This window comes from Eleutherodactylus coqui, chromosome 5 (assembly GCF_035609145.1).
Source record: "Eleutherodactylus coqui strain aEleCoq1 chromosome 5, aEleCoq1.hap1, whole genome shotgun sequence".
NCBI classification, from domain to species: Eukaryota; Metazoa; Chordata; class Amphibia; order Anura; family Eleutherodactylidae; genus Eleutherodactylus; species Eleutherodactylus coqui.
In genome coordinates, this window is record NC_089841.1 from 241,682,773 (window position 1) to 241,708,491 (window position 25,719).

The 25,719-nt window shown below is 44.8% G+C and overlaps 1 protein-coding gene across 1 annotated transcript in view; it reads left to right on the top strand.

Moving 5' to 3' along the window:
- GRIN3A (glutamate ionotropic receptor NMDA type subunit 3A) overlaps window positions 1-25,719 on the top strand; it is a 349,904-nt gene that overhangs the window by 286,974 nt on the left and 37,211 nt on the right. The window contains exon 6 of the mRNA XM_066604389.1: window positions 19,232-19,383. Coding sequence (XP_066460486.1) covers window positions 19,232-19,383 — 152 coding nt within the window. The remainder of the gene's footprint in view (window positions 1-19,231; window positions 19,384-25,719) is intronic.

Consider the following 25,719-nt stretch of genomic DNA (forward strand, 5'->3'; position numbering starts at 1 on the left):
AACATTGATTTCTGTAGCCACTTTCATATCTCTTCAGTTACATTATCTTACAACATACGTAACAAATACTGCAAAAACACACGGTGGTATACTATATAGCTACAAGAAATGTTACCGAAATTCTTGGGTCTACATAGGATCTCAAATAGTTTCTTTTTTGTAAATAAATCAAATATAGAAAGTAAAACACAGTGTTAATTATTGGCATAGATAGATATGTGGAAGTTTAAAAATATCTTGTGCAGCAACAATTTTTGTACCATTCCAAAATATCAGGTACTAGAATAGAAACACTTAGGAAGTAGTGAAAATAATCTAAAAAAAAATTCCACTTTTCTTTTAATAGTACATTTTACCGAGGAACCGCAAAAAACATAGATCTTCAGGAAGCAAAGTTTGATAAGCTTAGAGATGCCCTTAACCTTATTAACTAGGACAGATTTCTTAAATATAGGAATACAGACAATATATGGGATATTTTTAGAAGCATCTTAAATACTCACTGTGAATGCTACATACCCTACAGGAAAAGAACGGTTAGGAACAGGAGAAAAACAATGCAGATAAATAAAAATGTAAACGTGTCAATAAATTACAAAAAGAAAGCATTTATACTGCTAAAACAAGAAGGCAGTGAAAGAGCACTAAAAAGCTTTAACAGATAAAAGCCTTAAAGTTGGAGACCGAGACTCATTGCGAAAGAGAGTAAAAGGTTCTTAAAATATATAAATAGTAAAAAGGTTAAGGCAGAAAGCGTTGGCCCTTTAAAAAGTAATGATGGAGGAATTGTACAGGGTTATAGGGAGATAAAAAATGTAAGAACTTTTTTCCTCCTCTCACATAAGAAAATGAAATGTAAGGTGAAATGCAGAGTGATAAAATAGACTCTCCATTACATGTTGCCTGTCTAACCCAGGGAGAGGTATGGCACTGCCTAAAAAAGTTTAATGTAGCAAGTCCCCAGGTTCACGGATAATAAACAAACCCGGATTATCATGGAATTAAGTAATATAATAGAGAGGATCAGGAAGTGTCGTTAAAGTATCTGATGTTGTCACATAAAAGGTTGGTATATAAAATGAGAAAATTTGGTCCTGGGGGGAGTGTGTGTAAGTGATTAAGAACTAGCTCAGTGATAGACAGCAGAGAGTGGTTATTAATGCTAAATTCATGATTGAGTTACCACTACTAGAGGGGTACAACTGGGGGCAGTATTTGGCCTGATACTCTTTAATATATTTTTTAATAACCTTGTAGAGGGATTGAACAGTAAAATATCAAATTAGTGTACCCTGATTAATCTAAACTATGTATAGTAACACAAGTATACGGTTGCAAATGGATCTGGGTAAGCTGGAGACTTCGAGAGAAAAGTGGCAAATGAGATTTAAAGAGGTTATTCCAGAATTGCAAGTTACCCCCTATCCACAGGATAGGGTGTAAATTGCTGGTTGGTGGAGGTCTCACTGTTGATTTCTACATCTAGCTGGCATTTGCCCAGGGCTGGTATATAGCATTAAGATTAATTCTGTAAGTTAATATTATAGTATTAGCATTTTATTAATTTTAATAAATATGAGAAGTGTGTATGTATTCCTCTTACACATCACAGTGACCTCATTCACATGGGTCTCTACTAGAGATGAGCAAGTGTACTCACTAAGGCAAAATACTCGAGCGAGTATTGCCTTTTTCGAGTACACGCCCGCTCGTCCCAAAAGATTCGGGTGCTGGTTGGGGGAGCGGTGAGTTGCGAGAGTGAGCAGGGAGGAGCGGAGGGGAGAGCGCCCGGACTCTTTTGAGACGAGCGGGCATGTACTCGAAAAAGGCAATACTCGCTCGAGTATTTTGCCTTAGCGAGTATGCTCGCTCATCCCTAGTCTCTACACTAACATAATAGGCCTCATTCAGATCACCATTATTTTTTCCATTGTTTAGCTTTTGTTTCTTTGTCTGAATAACAGAAAAACTGGAAGTGCTGGATCTGGCACATGTCAGACATGAAGGGGGCTACACAGATCCCATTGACTATAAAGGGGTCCTTCCAGCTTGCAGCATGTCACCCAGCATTATCCTGGTGGAAATAGTACAGAATTTGCCACTGTTTTTGCCTGTGATTTTGGGATAGATATGCGGCAGAGGCTCTGAAAGGAGCCCTGATGCAGATGTGAACAGAGCTATAACTGTACAAGTGGAGGCTTGGCACTCTAGATCTACACTCTGCCTATAATAAAAACCATAAGCCATCTATAATGTCATTAAATATATTTACAGTATTAGGAAGATGTATCCTGATACATCCAGAAGACTAAGGTAAGAAAAATAATGCAGTAGCACTCAGACAAAAGTTAATACCCAACAAGGGAAGGTAAAAAAAAGATGCAGAGCCACCCAAAGAGCTATAAACCCACAGCTCAATAGAATCATCAAAGTCCATAAAAAAAGTGGCAGCATAAACGGTGAGATAAAATATTTATCAAATCTTTATTGTTCCATGTACGCAAAAAGACAACGTTTCAACCTCTCGGGGTCTTTGTCAAGTCTAAACTGTACAAGTGGAAGTTTGACACTCTAGATCTACACTCTATCCATAATAAAAACCAAAAGCCATCTATAATGTCATTAAATATATTTACAGTATTAGGAAGATACATCTTGATTAGAGATGAGCGAACGTGTTCGGCTCCGCCCCTTTTCGCCCGAACACCGAACTTTGCGAGCAATTCCGTGCTCGGGCGAAAAAAGTTCGGGGGTCGCCGTGGCAGCGCGGGGGGGTGCGGCGGGGAGTGGGGGGGAGAGGGAGAGAGAGAAGGCTCCCCCCTGTTCCCCGCTGCTGCCGCCCGCGCCGCCGCGCCTCTCCCCGCCCCCCGGCGCCCCCCGAATCTTTACGCGCGGACACTGAAGTCCTCGGTAAAGCCGGTGTCCGGGTGCGTAAGTGTTCGTTAAGAACACGTTCGCTCATCTCTAATCTTGATACATCCAGAAGACTGTCTATGAAGTAAACCAAACCTTAGGCTGAATATTTACTCTTGAACACTATTTTTTTGTACACAATAGTTGAAGAATTCTGTGCCAATTTATTTTTTAATAATTCACAACTGTTGGAACCCTATTTTTTTTTATTCCAAATCCCATGCATAGACAGAATTAAATGATAAACTTCTGAATGCCTATTTCTGCCACTAAAAAGATCTTCAGAGCTTACAGCATACCATTAACAGTGGTGATTGAAAGTTTGTGAACTCTTCAAGGTTTTCCATATTTCTGCTTACATTTGAACTAAAACGTCATCAGATTTCCTCACAAGTCCTAAAAGTAGATAGAGAACCAAACTAAACAAATGAGTCAAAAAGGTTAGACTTGGTCATTTCTTTAAGAAAAATGATCCAATATCACATGTCTGTGTGTGGCAGAAGTATGTGAACTTTTGCTTTCAGTATTTGATGTGACCACGTTGGGCAACAATAACTGCATCTAAATGCAGTAATTGTTTATTCGTCCCATACTTTGGCTTGGAGGAATTTTAGCCCATTCCTCCCTACAAAATAGCTTCAACTTGTGTGCTTTGGTTTCTTGTCTTGTTGCAGGACGAGCATTCCCTTGAGATGTAGCTCACAGACATATGTCCTGACATTTTCCTTTAGAATTTACTGGTATTATTCATTCAGTCATTTAATAGCAAGCTGCCCTGGTCCAGAAGCAGCGAAACAGGCCCGAAGCATGATAGTACTACTGCTGTGTTTGGGCCAATACCCAATCTTTCAAGTGAAACTATTAGAGGTGAAATATGTAGCTTGTGCACGACCAGCTACCTCATCTGCCCTATCGGTTTGATCTGAGTGCTCTCCTTTATTCTATTGCTGAAAAATACTTTCTCATTATAGCCCAATAGCCTGCAGATTGTGGTGTGGAGCATCAAAATAACAAATGGGAGACCCAGCAAAACATCCAGCCTTTAAGGTAGACTGACGGCATATGACCTGACATTGATTCAGTGCTTCCTTAAAAAACCCAGATGGACCTTGTCCCTCCCCACAGTCAATAGTGGTTCCACCATACAAAAATAAGGTATGCTCTCCAACCGACAAGGGGGAGGGTTGTTTACCTCAATCCCTTAATTAAAGGCTATAAAAAGATCAAAACTAAGGCCCCTATGACTAAGTGTACTCACACCATCCATTTCCCCCCCATGGATAAAATGGAAGGTAGAGACATACAATCATCCCCTTACTAATGATAAAATCAAACATACCGTCACAAAATCATGCAAGGCTTAGTAACCCGACCTTCCGTATATCCCTGTTACCTAAGAACAGAAAGTCAGGTGACCAGTAGAAGGTGGAGCCAGTGCCTTACCAGTCTCACACGCTGGGCACTGCAATGCGATGACACATTCACGTGATGGAATGACGCGGATACGTCCATTGACCAGCCTAAAAGCTAACCCGACACGTGATCTGTCCTATGATAACAACAATGTGAAAAACAGAAAATTAACCAGCGCTCCGGTGCTTTGGAAAATGGCAGATGATGCAAGGTAGTGCAAACGAGGTGTATATGATGTGGATGTTTACTTACTTCGCAGGGGTGCTAGTGGTTAAGCACCCCTGAATCCAAGGTAGCAGGCAGAATTCAGAAGGTATATATAGTAATTCCTTTTTATTGCGACGCGTTTCGGCCGTTATATCGGCCTTTCTCAAGCATGATAACAACAATGAAATAGAAACTGTGCCGCATCGTACGCCAACTTGTTCCTGGGCTAGTGGGAGGAACAAATAATCTTCTTGGACACAAATGTAGGTTGGGTGGATAAGATCCTATTATGGGTCAGATATATAGGTGACGTCTTGATACTTTGGACATGAACTGTTGAATGTTTTAATGAGTTTGTTAAAACTTTGAACATCGATGATATTAATCTAAAGATTATATCAGAAATACAAGAAAAAGCAATCTCCTTTTTGGACATCAAGATCTCAAAATCTCCAATAATATTTTTGTCTTCCACCCTCCATAGAAAGGAAACTGCATCAAATAGCCTCCTCTCATGATATAGTTCATACCCATTCCATTTTTTTTTGGCCACGTAAGGGTTTCCATTTATGGGGAATAAGGTAATCCAATCGCCATTGTTCTTTATTTTTTTTAAATATTCCTATGCAATTAATCCAGTAGGCTTGCCATTAACCTTGCTTAATAAAAAAAACTACAAAAGTGATTGTGCAACTATTTCATAATCGCTGTTACACACTGTGTGCTGACTGAACACTATAAGGCCTCAGTCAGACAGGCGTTTTTTCTGTGTACAAATAGGCGCACAAGAAGATAGCCCCTCGGGTGTGGAAAAAATCCTGTGACCGGGTGAATTCCAGCTATTTGAAGTAGCCCGTTTACACGATTGGAGGTGCATGGTGTGTGTTTTCCAGCTCCCATGGGACTCTATGGAAAGCACACTCCAAAGATAGGACTGGTCCTATCTTTGCGCGCACCATGGACCTTAGATGCGAGTCGCACTAGCATGTCCTATCTTTGGCGGGTGCAAGTATTTTGCACCTCTAAAAAACGTACATGTGAACTCTTGCATAGGAAATCATTGGTTCTAATATACGCAATCTTTTTGCGCGCCTATTCGTGCGCTGAAAAAATACTCATCTGAGCGAGGCCTATGGGTATGTTTATGTAACATATAGGGTATGTTTTCACGTGGCAGAAATGCTGCGAATCATCCACCAGTAAGTCTTTTTACAGGACTTTGGTTAGACTGGGAGTATTTTTCAAAATTTTATAACAATACGGCTGAGCGGTGCGGATGTCTGAACAACCCAGACAATTTCTGCTATGTCGGTGGACAGTTCACAACAAAAACAGCAAAGGAAAGTAGCATTCTTGGTAAAGTGAGCCTATCCCAAGTATTTCGGAATAAAACTTGGTGACCAAGATAGGAAGTGGCACCGCACATCATCTGCGTGTCATGTAACGCTCATCTCACACAGTGGTTGGAAGTCAAAAGTAGAATGCCAGTCGCCATTCCGATGGTATGGCGAGAACAAAGAGACTGCCATACTGACTTATACTTCTGCATGACAAATACCAAAGGTTTCTCCAGTAAACAGAAAAAATAAAATTCTGTTTACCTTCTGCAATAAATCCTGTGCCTCGTGATGCCAGATTACCTATTCCGCCTTGAAAATAAAAAACTACAAAGGTGGGAATGAAAAAATGACTACAAAGAAGTGAAAAAATAGTAATCACAGGAAGTAGTTAAAATGTTTTTCTACCCATAAAAAAATAAATCATTCCTTAAAGGGGATTTTCCAACTAATGATATATATTTCCTATCCACAGTACTGGGGGTCTGACTGATGGGACTCCCAGTTATCCCAACATCCATGCACACCAAATCCCCCATGTGAATGAAGAAGTGGTGCGCATGTGTAATCATCACTCCATTCACTTCTACAAGATAGAGGGATATCTTTGCACTTCAGACATTCGGACTCTCAGCAATCCCGTCTATTCTAAATAGGAGATACATATTATTAGTGGGAAAACCCTCCTAAGGGGATATAGATACATTTGGCCAGCAGCTATTTAAAGTGTATGGCCAATGTTAGTTTGCAGGCTAATTTCAAACATCCCACATCACTTAATACCTTCAAGGTATTCTCCACATATATTTTCAAGGTGTACTGCTAAATATCCCTAACACTATAATAGACCACCTACCAGGGGCATAGTTATATGACGTACACAGGTAACAGTTGCATCTGTGGACCCTGATGCCTAAGGGGTCCCGGTCCCTGTGCCACATAATAAGAAATGAGTATTATAAATGACATATGGCAGGTGAGAACCTGTTACAGACTTTATATTGGGGCCAGAGAGCTAAGCTAGATTTCAGCTGCTGACAGTCAAGAACAGCCACTAATACCTGTATGTTATACTACAACACTATATGTATATACCGCATGCACTGTGCTAGCAATAAGTTATAACATTAATTTTGAAAACAGCTTCTATTATCTAAGAATGGATGAGGTGAGAAGCTGGGTCCCAGAAATGATTGTTAGACTGTATTGTGACTCTGTACTAAAGCAGTATTCAGAAAGCCCTCAATTTTCTACACCTGATGATGAGTGGGCTTAAAGGGCACCCACTGAAATATATTTAAGGACAAAAGCGATTTTCCTGAATAATTCCTTGCAATTTATACAGAAGGTGAAAATAACTATAATTTACCTTAAATGTGCTAAATTTCTATTCATTCTTTACCTACTGAAGACCTTTCCAGTGACAAAGAAAGACAGCTTTACAAGCATTACAGGGAATTTACTGTAAACATTTCACATAATAATGTCCAGGGTTAAACACTGATGTGCAGTGGAAATGGAAATGTACATAGAATTGCAATACAATAACCTTTAGCCATTAGGTACATTAATGTACATATTTACGGTAGACAAAAAATAAGCAACGCCAAGACGATAGTGTGCACAGGACAAAGGAAGCTTTATTTAACCTGTTTGCGGCTTATTTTTTTAACCAATTGAATTTATGTAATATGTGAACTAAGATTTTGCATGGTGTTGTAGATCCTTTCATTGGGGTCCCATAGCTCAATGTCTGTGGGCTACAGTTTTCAGCCCCCTCAAATCCCCATAGTTTGATCCATTGTTTTTATGCAACGCATTTTTAAAACATGTTGGTGGATAGTGTCTCGCTATACAGCATATATCCCTGTCAACTCACCCTGCAGGAGCTAGAAGAGCTCCACTGTCGCTCCAGGGCAAGATGACATGCCACAAAGAGCACCACAGGCTGGGAAAGGCCAGCGGTGGTGAAAGTACAGAGGACACTGGCACACTACCACCGGAGAGCAGCCACGACTGGAGACTTCATGGCAGAAATCCATGTAGAAGAGCAGCGGTATTCACATACAGGACACCACCATTATGGCATGGGGAGTGATGCCACAAGCTGAGAGTCTGATGGGGATGCTAGTAAATGGAACACTGAAAGCAGAGCCCACACTGAAGGGTAATAATACATTAAGTACATTACAACTGTATTATGGAAAAAAGAAAAATCTCAGACAATAAAAAAAGCATCAGAGCTTCCCTCCACTGCGAATGACCGCTGTGGAGGGAAGGATGAGTGAAGGAAGGATCAGATACTGTTGCTAATTTGCTGAGCAAAATTGATGACCTTAAAAATTGGTCAAGACATAATAATATCCATGTGGTTGGTGTCCCTGAGAAAGTAGAAGGTATTAACCCTTTTGACTACTTGCAATTCTGGCTAATTAATTTATTTGGTAAAAATTCTCAGACACCAATGTTTACGGTGGAAAGAAAACACTGTGTCCCATCCCAACCACCCCCACCAAGGGCTCCTCCATATAATCCTACACAACGCTCGAGAACAAAACAACATAATTCTGAGTGGTGCAAAAATATAATTTTTCTCAGAGGTTGCTAAGTTGCTAATTGGTTAAACCAAAATGAAAGCCAATTATACAATGGACCACGTTCACCTTGTAGACCAGCAATACTTGATGGCAACTGACTTATTGGCAACAAAACTTGGAAACTCAAAGTAAGGCACTCAGGATGCGTAGAGGAGCAGTAGAAAGCTACAAATGGTTAAAATGTTTGTTTTTTTTGGTTCATTCGCTTGATATTCTACGATTTAAGGAAGACTGGTGCCCTGACCTGATAGGGCCTTCTCAGGTCTCTAAGTTCTGTTTTAAAAAATATTTGTTCTTGGTTAAATTTAACAGGTCACACATAGTAACATAGTTAGTAAGGCTGAATGAAGACAATGTCCATCTAGTCCAGCCTGTTAGCCTCCTGTTTTGTTAGTCCACAGGAAAAAACCCCAAGAGCAGAAGCCAATTAGCCCTTTTGGGGAAAAAGTTCCTTCCCGGCTCCCTAATGGCAATCAGACTGTTCCCTGGATCAACCCCTAATAGTTACTACCTGCCTGTATACCCGGATTAACTATTAATCTAGGATTTATAACCTATAATATCCTTCCTCTCCAGAAAGACATCAAGTCCCCTTTTAAACTCCTCTATGGATTTTGCCATCACTACGTCCTCCGGCAGGGAGTTCCACAGTCTAACTGCTCTGTGGTATACTGCAGACTGCTTGTCTGTAGGATTGGTTAGGTAGATATTATGTATTCTAGTACCTCCCGTTTCTTTTTAAATGGCTGCGAAATCCTCAGTTGCTTAATGGAACGTGCGTGGTATGAGTGGCCCTGCTAAACACCTGGTAGTGTTTCAGTCAATGCAGCAATACCAGCCCCTTGTACTTGGTTTACAGGAGACATATATATCCAAAGAGAACATCCATACTGTTAGAGTGCAGTGATGGGAAATACCTTTCACTCATTGCATATGAACTACTCGAGGAAGGTTAGTATACTGATACATTACTCAATCCCATTTCAGTGTTTCTTTGTGGCACTTTGTCTGTCTACATTGTAAATTATACAACTACACTTGCCTCCTCATTTCATTATATATCCCACCTCCTTACAGGGGTGGGATTATGCAACAGATGTTCTGATAGTGCTGGATTTTAATTCTGTTATAGGGTACAAACAGAGGGAACTATTGATGAAGATAGTTTGACCTCGTTAGGACATCTCTTACAAGAGACGCTCCTCTTGGATTTATGGCAGTCTGAAAATCCAGATATTAAATACTATTCCTGTCACTCAAGGACATACCACTCATTATCACGCCTTCATCTAGCAGTGGTTAATTCCCTGCTATATAATAGTGTACTGTCGGTAAACTACTTGCTCGGAGTGATTTCTGATCATTTTCCAATGCTCGTTGTTGTACAGCATGCTAAAGGAAGGAACCTCGTGTGCCCAACATGGAGGTTGAACGCATTTTGGCTAGTTGTAGTGGATTAGCCTACTAGATGAATATTTTATATTGAATAGCTATATGACAGATATATTTACAGAATGGGAGGCTAAAAAAGCTTATCTTGGAGGCATCCTCATTGCAAATATTATGCAGAGTAAGCAGAAACGGAGTATAATGGGTCTAGTACTTCAAAAAAGATCAGCTGAAATAGAATCCATATTCGTAAATAACAGTATGCTTGTAACATTAGCTAACTGGAAGGAGGCCCAAGAGATGGTATATAACTGCACACTAGAAACTACAGACAATAAATTAAGCTTTAAGAAGCAAACTTATTATGAAGAGGGAGAAAACACTGGCCATATGCTAGCTATTTTAGCCAAAGCACCGAAAAGCTCTACCTAAATCACAGGCCTGAGAAATAGTCAGGGATCTATGATTATCGATACAAACCCAATTAGGGAGACAGTGTTTTCCTTCTATGCCTCCCTGCACTCCTCCAGACTACAAAAAACATGGGCACCAATTACACAATACCTGTCTATTATATTGATGCTCCGGTGAGTTTGGAGGAATTACAGGAGTTGGTGGCCTCCCTACAAAACAATAAAGCATCGAGTATTGATGGTTTGCCTGCAGAGATATATATTGTATAAGAAATTTGGAGAAATGCCATTCCCACACTTACTAGAGGTATTTAGTGAGGCTGAACGTAGATGTGGGTCACTCCCATCTATGAAGGAAGCCATAATTACTATTGTTTCTAATAGGTGTTAGATGTGTCTCAGAATTATTATCAGGCGTAGTAATAAAATCATTTGATCAATTATAAACTAACCATGCTCTATCACAGGCAGAATTCTATAAATACTTACAATTGTGACATGCAAATCAGGCAGAATTGGTCTCTACTAAAGATGAGCGAACACCAAAATGCTCGGGTGTTCGTTATTCGAAACGAACTTCCCGCGATGTTCGAGGGTTCGTTTCGAATAACGAACCCCATTGAAGTCAATGGGCGACCGGAGCATTTTTGTATTTCGCCGATGCTCGCTAAGGTTTTCATGTGTGAAAATCTGGGCAATTCAAGAAAGTGATGGGAACGACACAGCAACGGATAGGGCAGGCGTGGGGCTACATGTTGGGCTGCATCTCAAGTTCCCAGGTCCCACTATTAAGCCACAATACCGGCAAGAGTGGGCCCCCACCCCTCCCAACAACTTTTACTTCTGAAAAGCCCTCATTAGCAATGCATACCTTAGCTAAGCACCACACTACCTCCAACAAAGCACAATCACTGCCTGCATGACACTCCGCTGCCACTTCTCCTGGGTTACATGCTGACCAACCCCCCCGCACGACCCAGTGTCCACAGTGCACACCAAGTTGTCCCTGCGCAGCCTTCAGCTGCCCTCATGCCACGCCACACTCATGTCTATTTATAAGTGCGTCTGCCATGAGGAGGAACCGCAGGCACACACTGCACAGGGTTGGCACGGCTAGGCAGCGACCCTCTTTAAAAGGGGCGGGGCGATAGCCCACAATGCTGTACAGAAGCAATGAGAAATATAATCCTGTGCCACCGCCATCAGGAGCTGCACACGTGGGCATAGCAATGGGGAACCTATGTGCCACACACTATTCATTCTGTCAAGGTGTCTGCATGCCCCAGTCAGACCGGGCTTTTTAATTCATAGACACAGGCAGGTACAACCCCCTATTGTGAAGTCCCTGTGGACCGACAGCATGGGTGGCTCCCTGGAACCCACCGGCGGTACATAAAAATATCCCATTGCATTGCCCAACACAGCTGAGGTAGTAATGTCGTGCTTAATGCAGGTGGGCTTCGGCCCACACTGCATGCCCCAGTCAGACTGGGGTTCTTAACAAGTGGAAACAGATGCATTTACAACTCCCTGTGGACCCACAGCATGGGTGGGTGCCAGGAAGCCACCGGCGGTACATAAAAATATCCCATTGCATTGCCCAACACAGCTGAGGTAACGTCAGCTGTAATGCAGGTGGGCTAAAAATTAATTTGATTACACTGTAGGCGAGGGCCCACAAAAATTGCTGTATCAACAGTACTAATGTACATCCAAAAAATTGGCCATGGCCAGCCAAGAGGGCAGGTGAAACCCATTAATCGCTTTGGTTAATGTGGCTTAAGTGGTAACTAGGCCTGGAGGCAGCCCAGTTTAACGAAAAATTGGTTCAAGATAAAGTTCCAACGCTTTTAAGCGCATTGAAACTTTTAAAAATTGTTCAGAAAAATTATTTGAGTGAGCCTTGTGGCCCTAAGAAAAATTGCCCGTTCAGCGTGATTACGTGAGGTTTCAGGAGGAGGAGCAGGAGGAGGAGGAGGAATATTAGACACAGATTGATGAAGCAGAAATGTCCCCGTTTTGGATGGTGAGAGAGAACGTAGCTTCCATCCGCGGGTGCATCCTACGTATTGCTTACGTATCCTTGCTGTCCGCTGGTGGAGAAGAGAAGTCTGGGGAAATCCAGGCTTTGTTCATCTTGATGAGTGTTAGCCTGTCGGCACTGTCGGTTGACAGGCGGGTACGCTTATCTGTGATGATTCCCCCAGCCGCACTAAACACCCTCTCCGACAAGACGCTAGCCGCAGGACAAGCAAGCACCTCCAGGGCATACAGCGCTAGTTCAGGCCACGTGTCCAGCTTCGACACCCAGTAGTTGTAGGTGGCAGAGGCGTTACGGAGGACGGTCGTGCGATCGGCTACGTACTCCCTCACCATCCTTTTACAGTGCTCCCGCCGACTCAGCCTTGACTGGGGAGCGGTGACACAGTCTTGGTGGGGAGCCATAAAGCTCTGCAGGCCCTTAAAGACTGTTGCACTGCCTGGGATGTACATGCTGCTCGATCTCCGCACCTCCCCTGCTACCTTGCCCTCGGTACTGCGCCTTCTGCCACTAGCGCTGTCGGCTGGGAATTTTACCATCAGCTTGTCCGCAAGGGTCCTGTGGTATAGCAACACTCTCGAACCCCTTTCCTCTTCGGGAATGAGAGTGGGCAGGTTCTCCTTATAGCCTGGGTCGAGCAGTGTGTACACCCAGTAATCCGTTGTGGCCAGAATGCGTGCAACGCGAGGGTCACGAGAAAGGCATCCTAACATGAAGTCAGCCATGTGTGCCAGGGTACCTGTACGCAACACATGGCTGTCTTCACTAGGAAGATCACTTGCAGGATCCTCCTCCTCCTCAGGCTATACACGCTGAAAGGATGACAGGCAATCAGCCGGTGTACCGTCAGCAGCGGGCCAAGCTGTCTCTTCCCCCTCCTCCTCATCCTCCTCATGCTCCTCCTCCTCCTCCTGTACGCGCTGAGAAATAGACAGGAGGGTGCCCTGACTATCCAGCGGCATACTGTCTTCCCCCACCCCCGTTTCCGAGCGCAAAGCAGCTGCCTTTATGCTTTGCAGGGAATTTCTCAAGATGCATAGCAGAGGAATGGTGACGCTAATGATTGCAGCATCGCCGCTCACCACCTGAGTAGACTCCTCAAAATTACCAAGGACATGGCAGATGTCTGCCAACCAGGCCCACTCTTCTGAAAAGAATTGAGGAGGCTGACTCCCACTGCGCCGCCCATGTTGGAGTTGGTATTCCACTATAGCTCTACGCTGTTCATAGAGCCTGGCCAACATGTGGAGCGTAGAGTTCCACCGTGTGGGCACGTCGCACAGCAGTCGGTGCACTGGCAGCTTAAAGCGATGTTGCAGGGTGCGCAGGGTGGCAGCGTCCGTGTGGGACTTGCGGAAATGTGCGCAGAGCCGGCGCGCCTTTACGAGCAGGTCTGACAAGCGTGGGTAGCTTTTCAGAAAGCGCTGAACCACCAAATTAAAGACGTGGGCCAGGCATGGCACGTGCGTGAGGCTGCCGAGCTGCAGAGCCGCCACCAGGTTACGGCCGTTGTCACACACGACCATGCCCGGTTGGAGGCTCAGCGGTGCAAGCCAGCGGTCGGTCTGCTGTGTCAGACCCTGCAGCAGTTCGTGGGCCGTGTGCCTCTTCTCTCCTAAGCTGAGTAGTTTCAGCACGGCCTGCTGACGCTTGCCCACCGCTGTGCTGCCACACCGCGCGACACCGACTGCTGGCGACATGCTGCTGCTAACACATCTTGATTGCGAGACAGAGGTTGCGGAGGAGGAGGAGGAGGAGGAGGGTGCTTTAGTGGAGGAAGCATACACCTCCGCAGATACCACCACCGAGCTGTGGCCCGCAATTCTGGGGGTGGGTAGGACGTGAGCGGTCCCAGGCTCTGACTCTGTCCCAGCCTCCACTAAATTCACCCAATGTGCCGTCAGGGAGATGTAGTGGCCCTGCCCGCCTGTGCTTGTCCACGTGTCCGTAGTTAAGTGGACCTTGCCACTAACCGCATTGGTGAGGGCGCGTACAATGTTGCGGGAGACGTGGTCGTGCAGGGCTGGGACGGCACATCGGGAAAAGTAGTGGCGACTGGGAACTGAGTAGCGCGGGGCCGCCGCCTCCATGATACTTTTGAAGGACTCCGTTTCCACAACCCTATACGGCAGCATCTCAAGGCTGATGAATTTTGCTATGCGGACGGTTAACGTTTGAGCGTGCGGGTGCGTGGCGGCGTACTTGCGCTTGCGCTCCAACAGTTGCGCAAGCGATGGCTGGACGGTGCGCTGAACTACACTGGTGGATGGGGCCGAGGACAGCGGAGGTGAGGGTGTGGGTGCAGGCCATGAGGCGGTAGTGCCCGTGTCCTGAGAGGGGGGTTGGATCTCAGTGGCAGGTTGGGGCACAGGGGGAGAGGCAGGGGTGCAAACCAGAGGCAGTGAACGGCCTTCGTCCCACCTTGTGGGGTGCTTGGCCATCATATGTCTGCGCATGCTGGTGGTGGTGAGGCTGCTGGTGTTGGCTCCCCGGCTGAGCTTTGCGCGACAAAGGTTGCACACCACTGTTCGTCGGTCGTCAGGCGTCTCTGTGAAAAACTGCCAGACCTTAGAGCACCTCGGCCTCTGCAGGGTGGCATGGCGCGAGGGGGCGCTTTGGGAAACAGTTGGTGGATTATTCGGTCTGCCCCTGCCTCTACCCCTGGCCACCGCACTGCCTCTTGCAACCTGCCCTGCTGCTGCCCGTGCCTCCCCCTCTGAAGACCTGTCCTGTGTAGGCGTTGCACACCAGGTGGGGTCAGTCACCTCATCGTCCTGCTGCTCTTCCTCCGAATCCTCTGTGCGCTGCTCCCTCGGACTTACTGCCCTTACTACTACCTCACTGCAAGACAACTGTGTCTCATCGTCATCGTCCTCCTCACCCACAGAAAGTTCTTGAGACAGTTGGCGGAAGTCCCCAGCCTCTTCCCCCGGACCCCGGGAACTTTCGAATGGTTGGGCATCAGTGACGATAAACTCCTCTGGTGGGAGAGGAACCACTGCTGCCCAATCTGAGCAGGGGCCCGAGAACAGTTCCTGGGAGTGTTCCCGCTCCTGAGCATGTGTCATTGTAGTGGAGTGAGGAGGCTGGGAGGAAGGAGGAGCAGCAGACAGAGGATTCGGATTTGCAGCAGTGGACGGCGCAGAACTGTGGCTGGACGATAGGTTGCTCGAAGCACTTTCTGCCATCCACGACAGGACCTGCTCACACTGCTCATTTTCTAATAACCGTCTCCCGCGTGGACCCATGAATTGTGCGATGACTGTCGGGATGCCAGAAACGTGCCTGTCTACTAATCGCGCAGCAGACGGCTGCGATACACCTAGAACAGGAGTTCGGCCTGTGCCCACACCCTGACTTGGCCCTCCGCGTCCTCGGCCGCGTCCACGTCCTCTAGGCCTACCCCTACCCCTCAGCATGCTGTATTACCAGTGATTTGATTTCACAGGCAGGAAATAAATTGGCGCAAGTCTGCAGGCCAAATATAATTTTTTCCCTTTTTTGAAAACGAAACGCCCCACTGCCTCTAGTGAATGAATAATCTAAGTTTAATAACTGTGCTGTGGCCCTGCTAATGTGTCACAGAACTTGAGGGTAGCAGAGTTATTAACTCTGGCAGAGCAGGTATTTTTTTCCCAATTAAGGAAAGCAAATGGCGAAGCCAGCAGTAAACCGTAGCTGGGTGCGTCTGATTTTTTAACGTTGTACACGCAGCTCACACGTGTCCACAGCCCTTAGGACGGACAGAGGCAGGACAAATAGATTTCTTTTCCCTTTTTTTACACCAAAAGGACCCACTGCGTATATTCAATGAATAATCTAAGTTTAATAACTGTGCTGTGGCCCTGCTAATGTGTCACAGAACTTGAGGGTAGCAGAGTTATTAACTCTGGCAGAGCAGGTATTTTTTTCCCAATTAAGGAAAGCAAATGGCGAAGCCAGCAGTAAACCGTAGCTGGGTGCGTCTGATTTTTTAACGTTGTACACGCAGCTCACACGTGTCCACAGCCCTTAGGACGGACAGAGGCAGGACAAATAGATTTCTTTTCCCTTTTTTTACACCAAAAGGACCCACTGCGTATATTCAAAGAATAATAACTGTGTTGTGGCCCTGCCTACACAATTCTTTCCCTGTAGTATCAATGGAGGGTGCAATGCTCTGCAGAGGCGATTTTGAGAAAAAAAAAAATATGCAGCACTGCTAACAGCAGCCAGCACAGTACTGCACACGGTTAAATATGGCCCTAGAAAGGACCGTTGAGGTTCTTGAAGGCTACACTCACTCCTAACACTCTCCCTGCCTATCCAACACTTCTGTCCCTAATGCCGGGTGCAACGCTCTGCAGAGGCGATTTTGAGAAAAAAAAAGTCACTGCTAACAGCAGCCAACACACAGGTATTACTGGCCCTAATAAGGACCTTTGGGGTTCTTGAAGCCTACACTAACTGCTATTTCTCTCCCTACAGCAGCTCCGGTACCAGCAGCACTGTCCCTCATCTAACTCACAAGGCATCTGAGGCGAGCCGCGGGAGGGGCCGACTTTTATATTCGGGTGACATCTGATCTTCCCAGCCACTCACAGCAGGGGGGTGGTATAGGGCTTGAACGTCACAGGGGGAAGTTGTAATGCCTTCCCTGTCTTTCAATTGGCCAGAAAAGCGCGCTAACGTCTCAGGGAAGGAAGTGAAAGTAACCCGAATACCGCATGGTGTTCGTTACGAATAACGAACATCCCGAACACCCTAATATTCGCACGAATATCAAGCTCGGACGAATACGTTCGCTCATCTCTAGTCTCTACAGAAATGAAAAAACAACTAATTTTGCACTGGCTGATATTATAGGCAAATCTTATTTATCAGTAGGGAAAATATGGCTGTTATATAGTCATCTACGAGGCCATTTAAATTCACAAAACCCAGATATGGTTAAGAGTAAGTGGGACGAAGATATTGGACCCATATTGGACTCACAATATGCACTTTCTGACAAGGTTAGCCTGGATTTCATACAGAATGTATCAATGGATATGTAAGTGACTTACCTGTGAAAGAGCAAGAGCAGATAGCAATAGCAAGATTGTATATTGCAAGGAAACTAATAGCACAGCAATTGCTAGATGGGACCCCCCCATCTACACTGGGAGAATTCACAGAGTTAACAGATTACTACCTTGGGAAAAAGGAATATATTTTACATTTTAAATGGGCTATATTTATTATAACCTATGGCTGAGTACCCCGGATTAGCACCATTGAGTTTGTTGAAACAATATTTATTATATTACAAAAAATAATATTTATGCGAATGTATGTCTGTGCCCTTTTTATGTGTCTACCTTCTCAGATGCATTGTATTATAAAAACCTAAGTAGCATTGAAAGCTTGCCGTAACATCATTTTGTTTTGTTAACCATTGAAAGGTATTACACTACAAGTGAATGCGAGCTACAACCAGTGAATGCGAGAGGTCCGGCACGTCGGACAGCACACGGACGCCACTCCATGTACTGTCCAATTTTAATCAGATCATTTTCATTTGTTATATTTTTTAAACAACTATTACCCCTTAATTTCTACAAATATATACATAAAAAATATTTAGACTCATACAAAAACTTTTCTACAATACCTCAATGCAACCAGCACTTGATTAGAACTGTCCATTATATATATCAGACCATCTTCCCCAAATTTCCTCAAGCTTAGTGAAACAGCCTCTTTTGATATTTACTCCTTTCCAAAGATATAACCCTTTGTTATCTTTGTGACAAAATCTCCTACTGTCAGGAGGGGAAGATGGGGGGGCAGGCTGAATCCAGTGGGCAGTAATCAGCGTCCGCACCTGGTACGATGCTCTCTGAATTCCCAAAAGACTATGCCCATCAACAATTCCCAATAAACAAATTCTGGGATCAAGATCAGTATCAAAAAGTTATATATTTTTGTAATTATTTCTAGACACCATTCCAAAATTCACAGTTTTACTCAATCCCAGAACACATGCATTAAAACTGCACCATCCAACATTTCGGACAGTCTGAGTTTAATCTAGTCATGGACACGACATAGAACACATAAAAGTTATACTTAAAGGCAATTTCAAATCACAAAGCCACAAAAGAATTTGGGAGTATACATTTATAACAACTTTGTAACACTTTCAATAGAGGGCTAAATTCCTCAAGAGGATTCATGCATGACCGCGAAGATAAAACTGCTGGCCTGATGACCCCCTAACACTAATTCAGGGACCATAAAACCTTCACATCTGTATCAGTGACTATTTAAGTACGAATTTATTTCTCTACCCATCCTGTTCTGGAATCCTTTCAAGCGCAAATTAATCACATCCATGTCTGTGCCTTGTCACATGTATGTGTATATATATATATGCCTCTTCGGATCTATTTCATTATGCCTGAGGAAGAATCCTGAGAGGTTGGAAAGCTCACTATAACATCTGTAACATGTATTTTTGTTAGCCATTAAAAGGTATCATATCTAGATTACTTGGTTTCCCTTGCTGGGAACAATCATATCTAACATACTGTATATAATTGTTCTATATTATTTATTATACTGCTTATTATTTCCTCAACATAACTTTATCTCCTACAGAAAGGCGGCGTTGGTCTCAGTGACAGTGCTTGACCCCATGACTTTATATAACTGTGCTTTTTTCTTCCAGGAAATTCGTTTTTACCTTATTTTTTTCAATATCATTTTACTACTAAGCCAGAAGTTAACTTTTTTCATCGATAAGCCTTTTAAGTACCTTTCAGATGTACCTTAATGTTGTCAGTGATCCCGGCTAAGATCAGTAGCTAAATGTACCTGAAAATGCCATCATTTAACAGGTTCACCATATATTATAAGTAGTTATAGAGCTTTAATTTATTCTGTCTATATGTCTTTCAGGTTATGGCATTGGTCTTCCACCCAACTCTCCTTTGAGCTCAAACATATCAGAACTCGTAAGTCAGTATAAATCAAGTGGCTACATGGACATGCTTCATGATAAGTGGTATAAAGTGGTACCCTGTGGAAAGCGAAGCTTTGCAGTCACTGAGGTAATCTATTCTAAAATATACATTTATATACAGTGCATTCAGATGAAAATGTAATTATAAACATTATTTAATGAGCACAACCCCTTTTTTTATGTAGGACATATAATGTCAACAGACGTGTACCTCCATCGTGAGCCCCCTCTCAGTAAGGTCGGTCTCACATAATCAGATTTGAATTGCGGATTTCACAATTGGTGTCCGCGCAGACCATCTGCGGTAAAACGCAGACATTGAAAGGCATGCATTTTTGAATTTCCTTTCACACTCACGTAAACAAATTGTGTATTCTGCTCGCAGAAGATTGGCAGCATGTTCTATTTTACCATGGAATCCATGCAGACTTCCTGCATTGATGTCAGTGGAGGTGTCCAACCTGCATCCCATACACAATTAACATTGAGTATGGGCTGTGGGTACCCTTATCATTGCTAAGCGACGGCGCAGGAAATACCAGCAACGTGTACTGTACAGTGCATAACCACCTGCGTGGCTCCTTAGTCATGTGCAATGCAATTAATTGCCATACGCAGGGTCACCAGATGGGCCTCCCACATGCAGAATCTGACCTGGTCGTGTAAGCCCGCCCTAAAATAGGCAGCTACTTTGGCAGACCAATGGCATTGATAGTCAGCGATTATTTTTGGTCGCCAATTTTTCTTGCTGAGTGAAAAGATAGATCTTGACTAGAGATGAGTGAGCACCCAAATGCTCTGGTCCTCGTTATTCAAGTCGAGCTTTTCGTAAAATTTGAGAGCTCTACTCGAGTAACAAACCCCATTGACTACAATGGGAGACTCAAGCATTTTTGTATGTGGGACGCCGGGTGCCGGTTTTTTTTTTTTTTTTGGTTCGTGTCTCAAGCTCGGAAGAGTATATTCACTCAACTCTAATCTTGACCTATCTTTTGCCAAAAAACGCTGGAAGCTCCCATAGAGTCTTATGGGAGCTGAAAAAAAAATGGAGGGGGAGGGAGTATACCTGCGTCCGGTGCTTGGAAAAGAAGACAGCTGCCGCTACAGAAGCTATTAGAAATCATTCTCTCACTGCGATCTTCAGCTTCACTATTGATGTACTCGGAATCTATCAAACACTACCCCATAAGTGAAAGACCACAGGAATCAGCATGTATGTCACTACCTTGTGCTGCCCTTAGTGAGGCACCTGAGAGGCTCCCTTTAGCAAGCACATTATTGCTATAGGGTGTTATTACTGGCAATAAAAATTAGATTCCTTTCCTCTAACAAGAGCAAAACTGTGTTCAGGGATTAATTTGCTCTGCTAATTAGACACGGAATAGTCCAATTCCACCAGGGCATTTACCAGGTTGACATTTTTTTCACACTAAGCTTTACATTCCCTCAAGTATTATACAATATTTTAAACTATTGATAGCAGAATGATGAATACCAGAAGAATACTTGTCCTACTTTATGGATAATGTTTAATATACATTTATGTGTATATATTATAGTAGTTAAAAGAATAATATACTCCGGAAAATGCTAAATTTCACATGATAATTAAATGAGGGAATTATCTTAAGATCCTGTACTGCATCTCAATATTAAGAATTCCATCATTATAATTCCAGTCATTACTAAATCTAGTAAATTCATAATATATCCACTGTAAGTAAACTCGCTTTATACTATCAGTTTGAGCTGCAGTCTAGAAAGACATCTGTGATTTACGTAAAGGTTATGGACACCTTTGGGGGCAATTTTGTTTTTCACTTAATTTTGTATTTAGGGCTGACATTCTTTTTTTTACAATAGGGTTTCATGAAAAACTTTGTACTGTTTGTCTTCTGTAGCTTCTAGATATCACTGTGTATAAACACTGCAGTCTAAGGACTTATTCACTCGAGTGGATATATATATATGGGGCTTATTTAGCCACGTTAAAAAAATTGCAACCCTCTGAAGCATTGGTTCCAATGTATTTACTCAGATGAGTGATTTTTATTCATGTAAAAACATTGCGCCGGGCACAATAGGACATTGGGGACCGATTTTATATGGAGCTCGAAACGATAGGTCTTGCCCTATCTTTTAACTAGATACACTGGAGGCTCCCATAGACTTCTATGGGAGCTGAAAAAAGGAGGGGGAGGGAGTTTTGCTGTGTCCAGCACTGGAAAAAGATTACAGCTGGCTCTAGTCAACCATTAGAAGTCATTCCAAGAATTTCTGCCGACCTAGGGATTTCTGTGCTGCAGCGTATATTTTTGTTAATACGTGGCAGCCACTTGTGTTAATAGAAAAGAAAACGCAAATTAAGATGGGGGCTTGATTGTGGCTTTTTTCTTTTCACATGACTTTTGGCCACGATGGGACCAGCGTAAAAATGCATACAGTCATGTGAAGGAGGCGTAAGCCTCAAGAAAAAACTCATCAGCCATTACCTTTATTTTTCTGCATCTATTTATCAGCTCATTTACTTTTTATTGGTGCCACTTTGGGGTACATGGAACTTTTGGTTCATTTTTAATTGCATTTTTGAGGGAGTGAATGAAAACAAAAACTAGCCATTTTCTATAGTTATGCTCAACATTATGAGTGCATTTTATTGAATGGTTCATTAAAAATGCGGCTAGGATAATTATGTATAGTGTTTTAATTTATTTTTGTTATTATAGTAAAGAACTGTAGTGAAAAATGTGATTTTTTTTCTTTCCATTTTTTTGAATATTATTTAGAAAAAACACACTTTTAAGCTTTTTGAAGGACTTGAGCATACAGTCCCATGATCGCTCATATAATACACTGCAATACTTCTGTCACTGGAAATTTGACAGTTGTATTAAGTGTGGCATCTGAGGGGTTAAATGTCTGGGATAGTAGTTATCTTCAGTCTTGGCCATTAGAATGATGTGTTAATCGTACTATAAAAATAGCACAGTAACAATTCAACAACTTGCCGGAACGGAGTTTCCCTGATATACTTTTACAGCATGGGGAGAGAAGGGATTATAGTTAGAGATGAGCGAACGTACTCGTCCGAGCTTGATACTCGTTCGAATATTAGCGTGTTCGAGATGCTCGTTACTCGAGATGAGCACCACGCGATGTTCGAGTTACTTTCACTTTCATCTTTGGGACGTTAGCGCGCTTTTCTGGCAAATAGAAAGACAGGGAAGGCATTACAACTTCCCCCTGCGACGTTCAAGCCCTATACCACCCCCCTGCAGTGAGTGGCTGGCGAGATCAGGTGTCACCCGTGTATAAAAATCGGCCCCTCCCGCGGCTCGCCACAGATTTGTTCTGACATAGAGGAGGGAAAGTGCTGTTGGTGCCGGAGATGCTATAGGGAGAGCGTTAGGAGTATTTTAGGCTTCAAGAACCCCAATGGTCCTTCTTAGGGCCACATCTAACCGTGTGCAGTAGTGTGGAGGCTGCTTTTTGCAGTGTTGCACTTTTTTTTTTTTTGTATATCGGCCGTGCAGAGCATTGCGCCCTGCAGTAATTATACATAGTCCAGAGCCAGTAGTGGTGGTGAGGCAGGGACAGAAGACATATATTGTGAGGCAGGGACAGAAGACATATATTGTGAGGCAGGGACAGAAGACATATATTGTGAGGCAGGGACAGAAGACATATATTGTGAGGCAGGGACAGAAGACATATATTGTGAGGCAGGGACAGAAGACATATTTATTGAATATAGGCAGTGGGCCTTAGCAAAAACATTTGGGGAAAAAAATCTATTTGGGCTGCCTGTGACTGTCCTCAGTGTACTGGGTCTGTGCTGGGTGTAGTTGTCCTCCTAAATCATACGCAGCCAGCTAAGTGTTACAGCAGGCTTGCGCAAAATTATTTCCTGGCTCTGTGTTGGCTGTTAAATCACCGCTGTATTCCAGTCCACAGTGCAACAGAGTGCAGTTATTTGACATATTCCAGGGCCAGTAGTGGTGACGCAGAGAGAGAAGACATATACAGTGTATATAGGCAGTGGGCCTTTCCAAAAACATTTGGGGAAAAAAATCTATTTGGGCTGCCTGTGACTGTCCTCAGTGTACTGGGTCTGTGCTGGGTGTAGTTGTCCTCCTAATTCATACGCAGCCAGCTAAGTGTTACAGCAGGCTTGCGCAAAATTATTTCCTGGCGTTCCGTAAGCGAAGTCAGCCTCCAACCACAGGCCAATAAGCGGCACATTTAATTACAGCATTCTGTTTCTGCACTACTGGTAATACACCATGCTGAGGGGTAGGGGTAGGCCTATAGGACGTGGATGCGGGCGAGGACGCGGAGGCCCAAGTCAGGGTGTGGGCACAGGCCGAGCCAGTGCGGTGGCCAGGGGTAGAGGCAGGGCCAGACCGAATAATCCACCAACTGTTTCCCAAAGCGCCCCCTCGCACCATGCCACCCTGCAGAGGTCAAGGTGCTCTACGGTGTGGCAGTTTTTCACAGAGACGCCTGACGACCGATGAACAGTGGTGTGCAACCTTTGTCGCGCCAAGATCAGCTGGGGAGCCACCACCACCAGCATGCGCAGGCATATGATGGCCAAGCAACCCACAAGGTGGGACGAAGGCCGTACACCACCTCCGGTTTGCACCACTGCCTCTCCCCCTGTGCCCCAACCTGCCACTGAGATCCAACCCCCCTCTGAGGACACAGACACTACCATCTCCTGGCCTGCACCCACACCCTCACCTCCGCTGTCCTCGGCCCCATCCAGCAATGTCTCTCAGCGCAGCGTCCAGACGTTGCTAGCGCCACTGTTTGAGCACAAGCGCAAGTATGCCGCCACGCACCCGCACGCTCAAGCTTTAAACGTGCACATTGCCAAATTGATCAGCCTGGAGATGCTGCCGTATAGGCTTGTGGAAACGGAGGCTTTGAAAAGCATGATGGCGGCGGCGGCGGCGGCCCCGCGCTACTCGGTTCCCAGTTGCCACTACTTTTCCCGATGTGCCGTCCCAGCCCTGCACGACCACGTCTCCCGCAACATTGTACGCGCCCTCACCAACGCGGTTACTGCCAAGGTCCACTTAACAACAGACACGTGGACAAGCACAGGTGGGCAGGGCCACTATATCTCCCTGATGGCACATTGGGTGAATTTAGTGGAGGCTGGGACAGAGTCAGAGCCTGGGACCGCTCACGGCCTACCCACCCCCCGAATTGTGTGCCCCAGCTCGGTGGTGGTATCTGCGGCAGTGTATGCTTCCTCCACTAAACCACCCTCCTCCTACGCAACCTCTGTCTCGCAATCAAGATGTGTCAGCAGCAGCACGTCGCCAGCAGTCGGTGTCGCGTGGCACGGCAGCACAGCGGTGGGCAAGCGTCTGCAGGCCGTGCTGAAACTACTCAGCTTAGGAGGGAAGAGCCACACGGCCCACGAACTGCTGCAGGGTCTGACAGAGCAGACCGACCGCTGGCTTGCGCCGCTGAGCCTCCAACCGGGCATGGTCGTGTGTGACAACGGCCGTAATCTGGTGGAGGCTCTGCAGCTCGGCAGCCTCACGCACGTGCCATGCCTGGCCCATGTCTTTAATTTGGTGGTTCAGCGCTTTCTGAAAAGCTACCCACACTTGTCATACCTGCTCGGAAAGGTGCGCCGGGTCAGCGCACATTTCCGCAACTCCAAGACGGACGCTGCCACCCTGCGGACCCTGCAACATCGGTTTAATCTGCCAGTGCACCGATTGCTGTGCGACGTGCCCACACAGTGGAACTCTACGCTCCACATGTTGGCCAGGCTCTATGAGCAGCATAGAGCTATTGTGGAATACCAACTCCAACATGGGCGGCGGTCCAGGTCCATCTGCCAGGTCCTTGGAAACTTTGAGGAGTCTACCCAGATGCTGAGGGGGGATGCTGCAATCATTAGCATCACCATTCCTCTGCTATGCCTCTTGAGAAGTTCCCTGCAAAGCATAAAGGCAAACGCTTTGCACTCGGAAACGGAGCCGGGGGAAGACAGTATGTCGCTGGATAGTCAGAGCACCCTCATGTCTATATCTCAGCGCGCTGAGGAGGAGGAGGAGGAGGGGGAGGAGCATGAGGAGGAGGGGGAAGAGACAGCTTGGCCCACTGCTGAGGGTACACATGCTGCTTGCCTGTCATCCTTTCAGCGTGTATTGCCAGAGGAGGAGGAGGAGGAGGATCCTGAAAGTGATCTTCCTAGTGAGGACAGCCATGTGTTGCGTACAGGTACCCTGGCACACATGGCTGACTTCATGTTAGGATGCCTTTCTCGTGACCCTCGCGTTACACGCATTCTGGCCACTACGGATTACTGGGTGTACACACTGCTCGACCCACGGTATAAGGAGAACCTTTCCACTCTCATTCCCGAAGAGGAAAGGGGTTCCAGAATGATGCTATACCA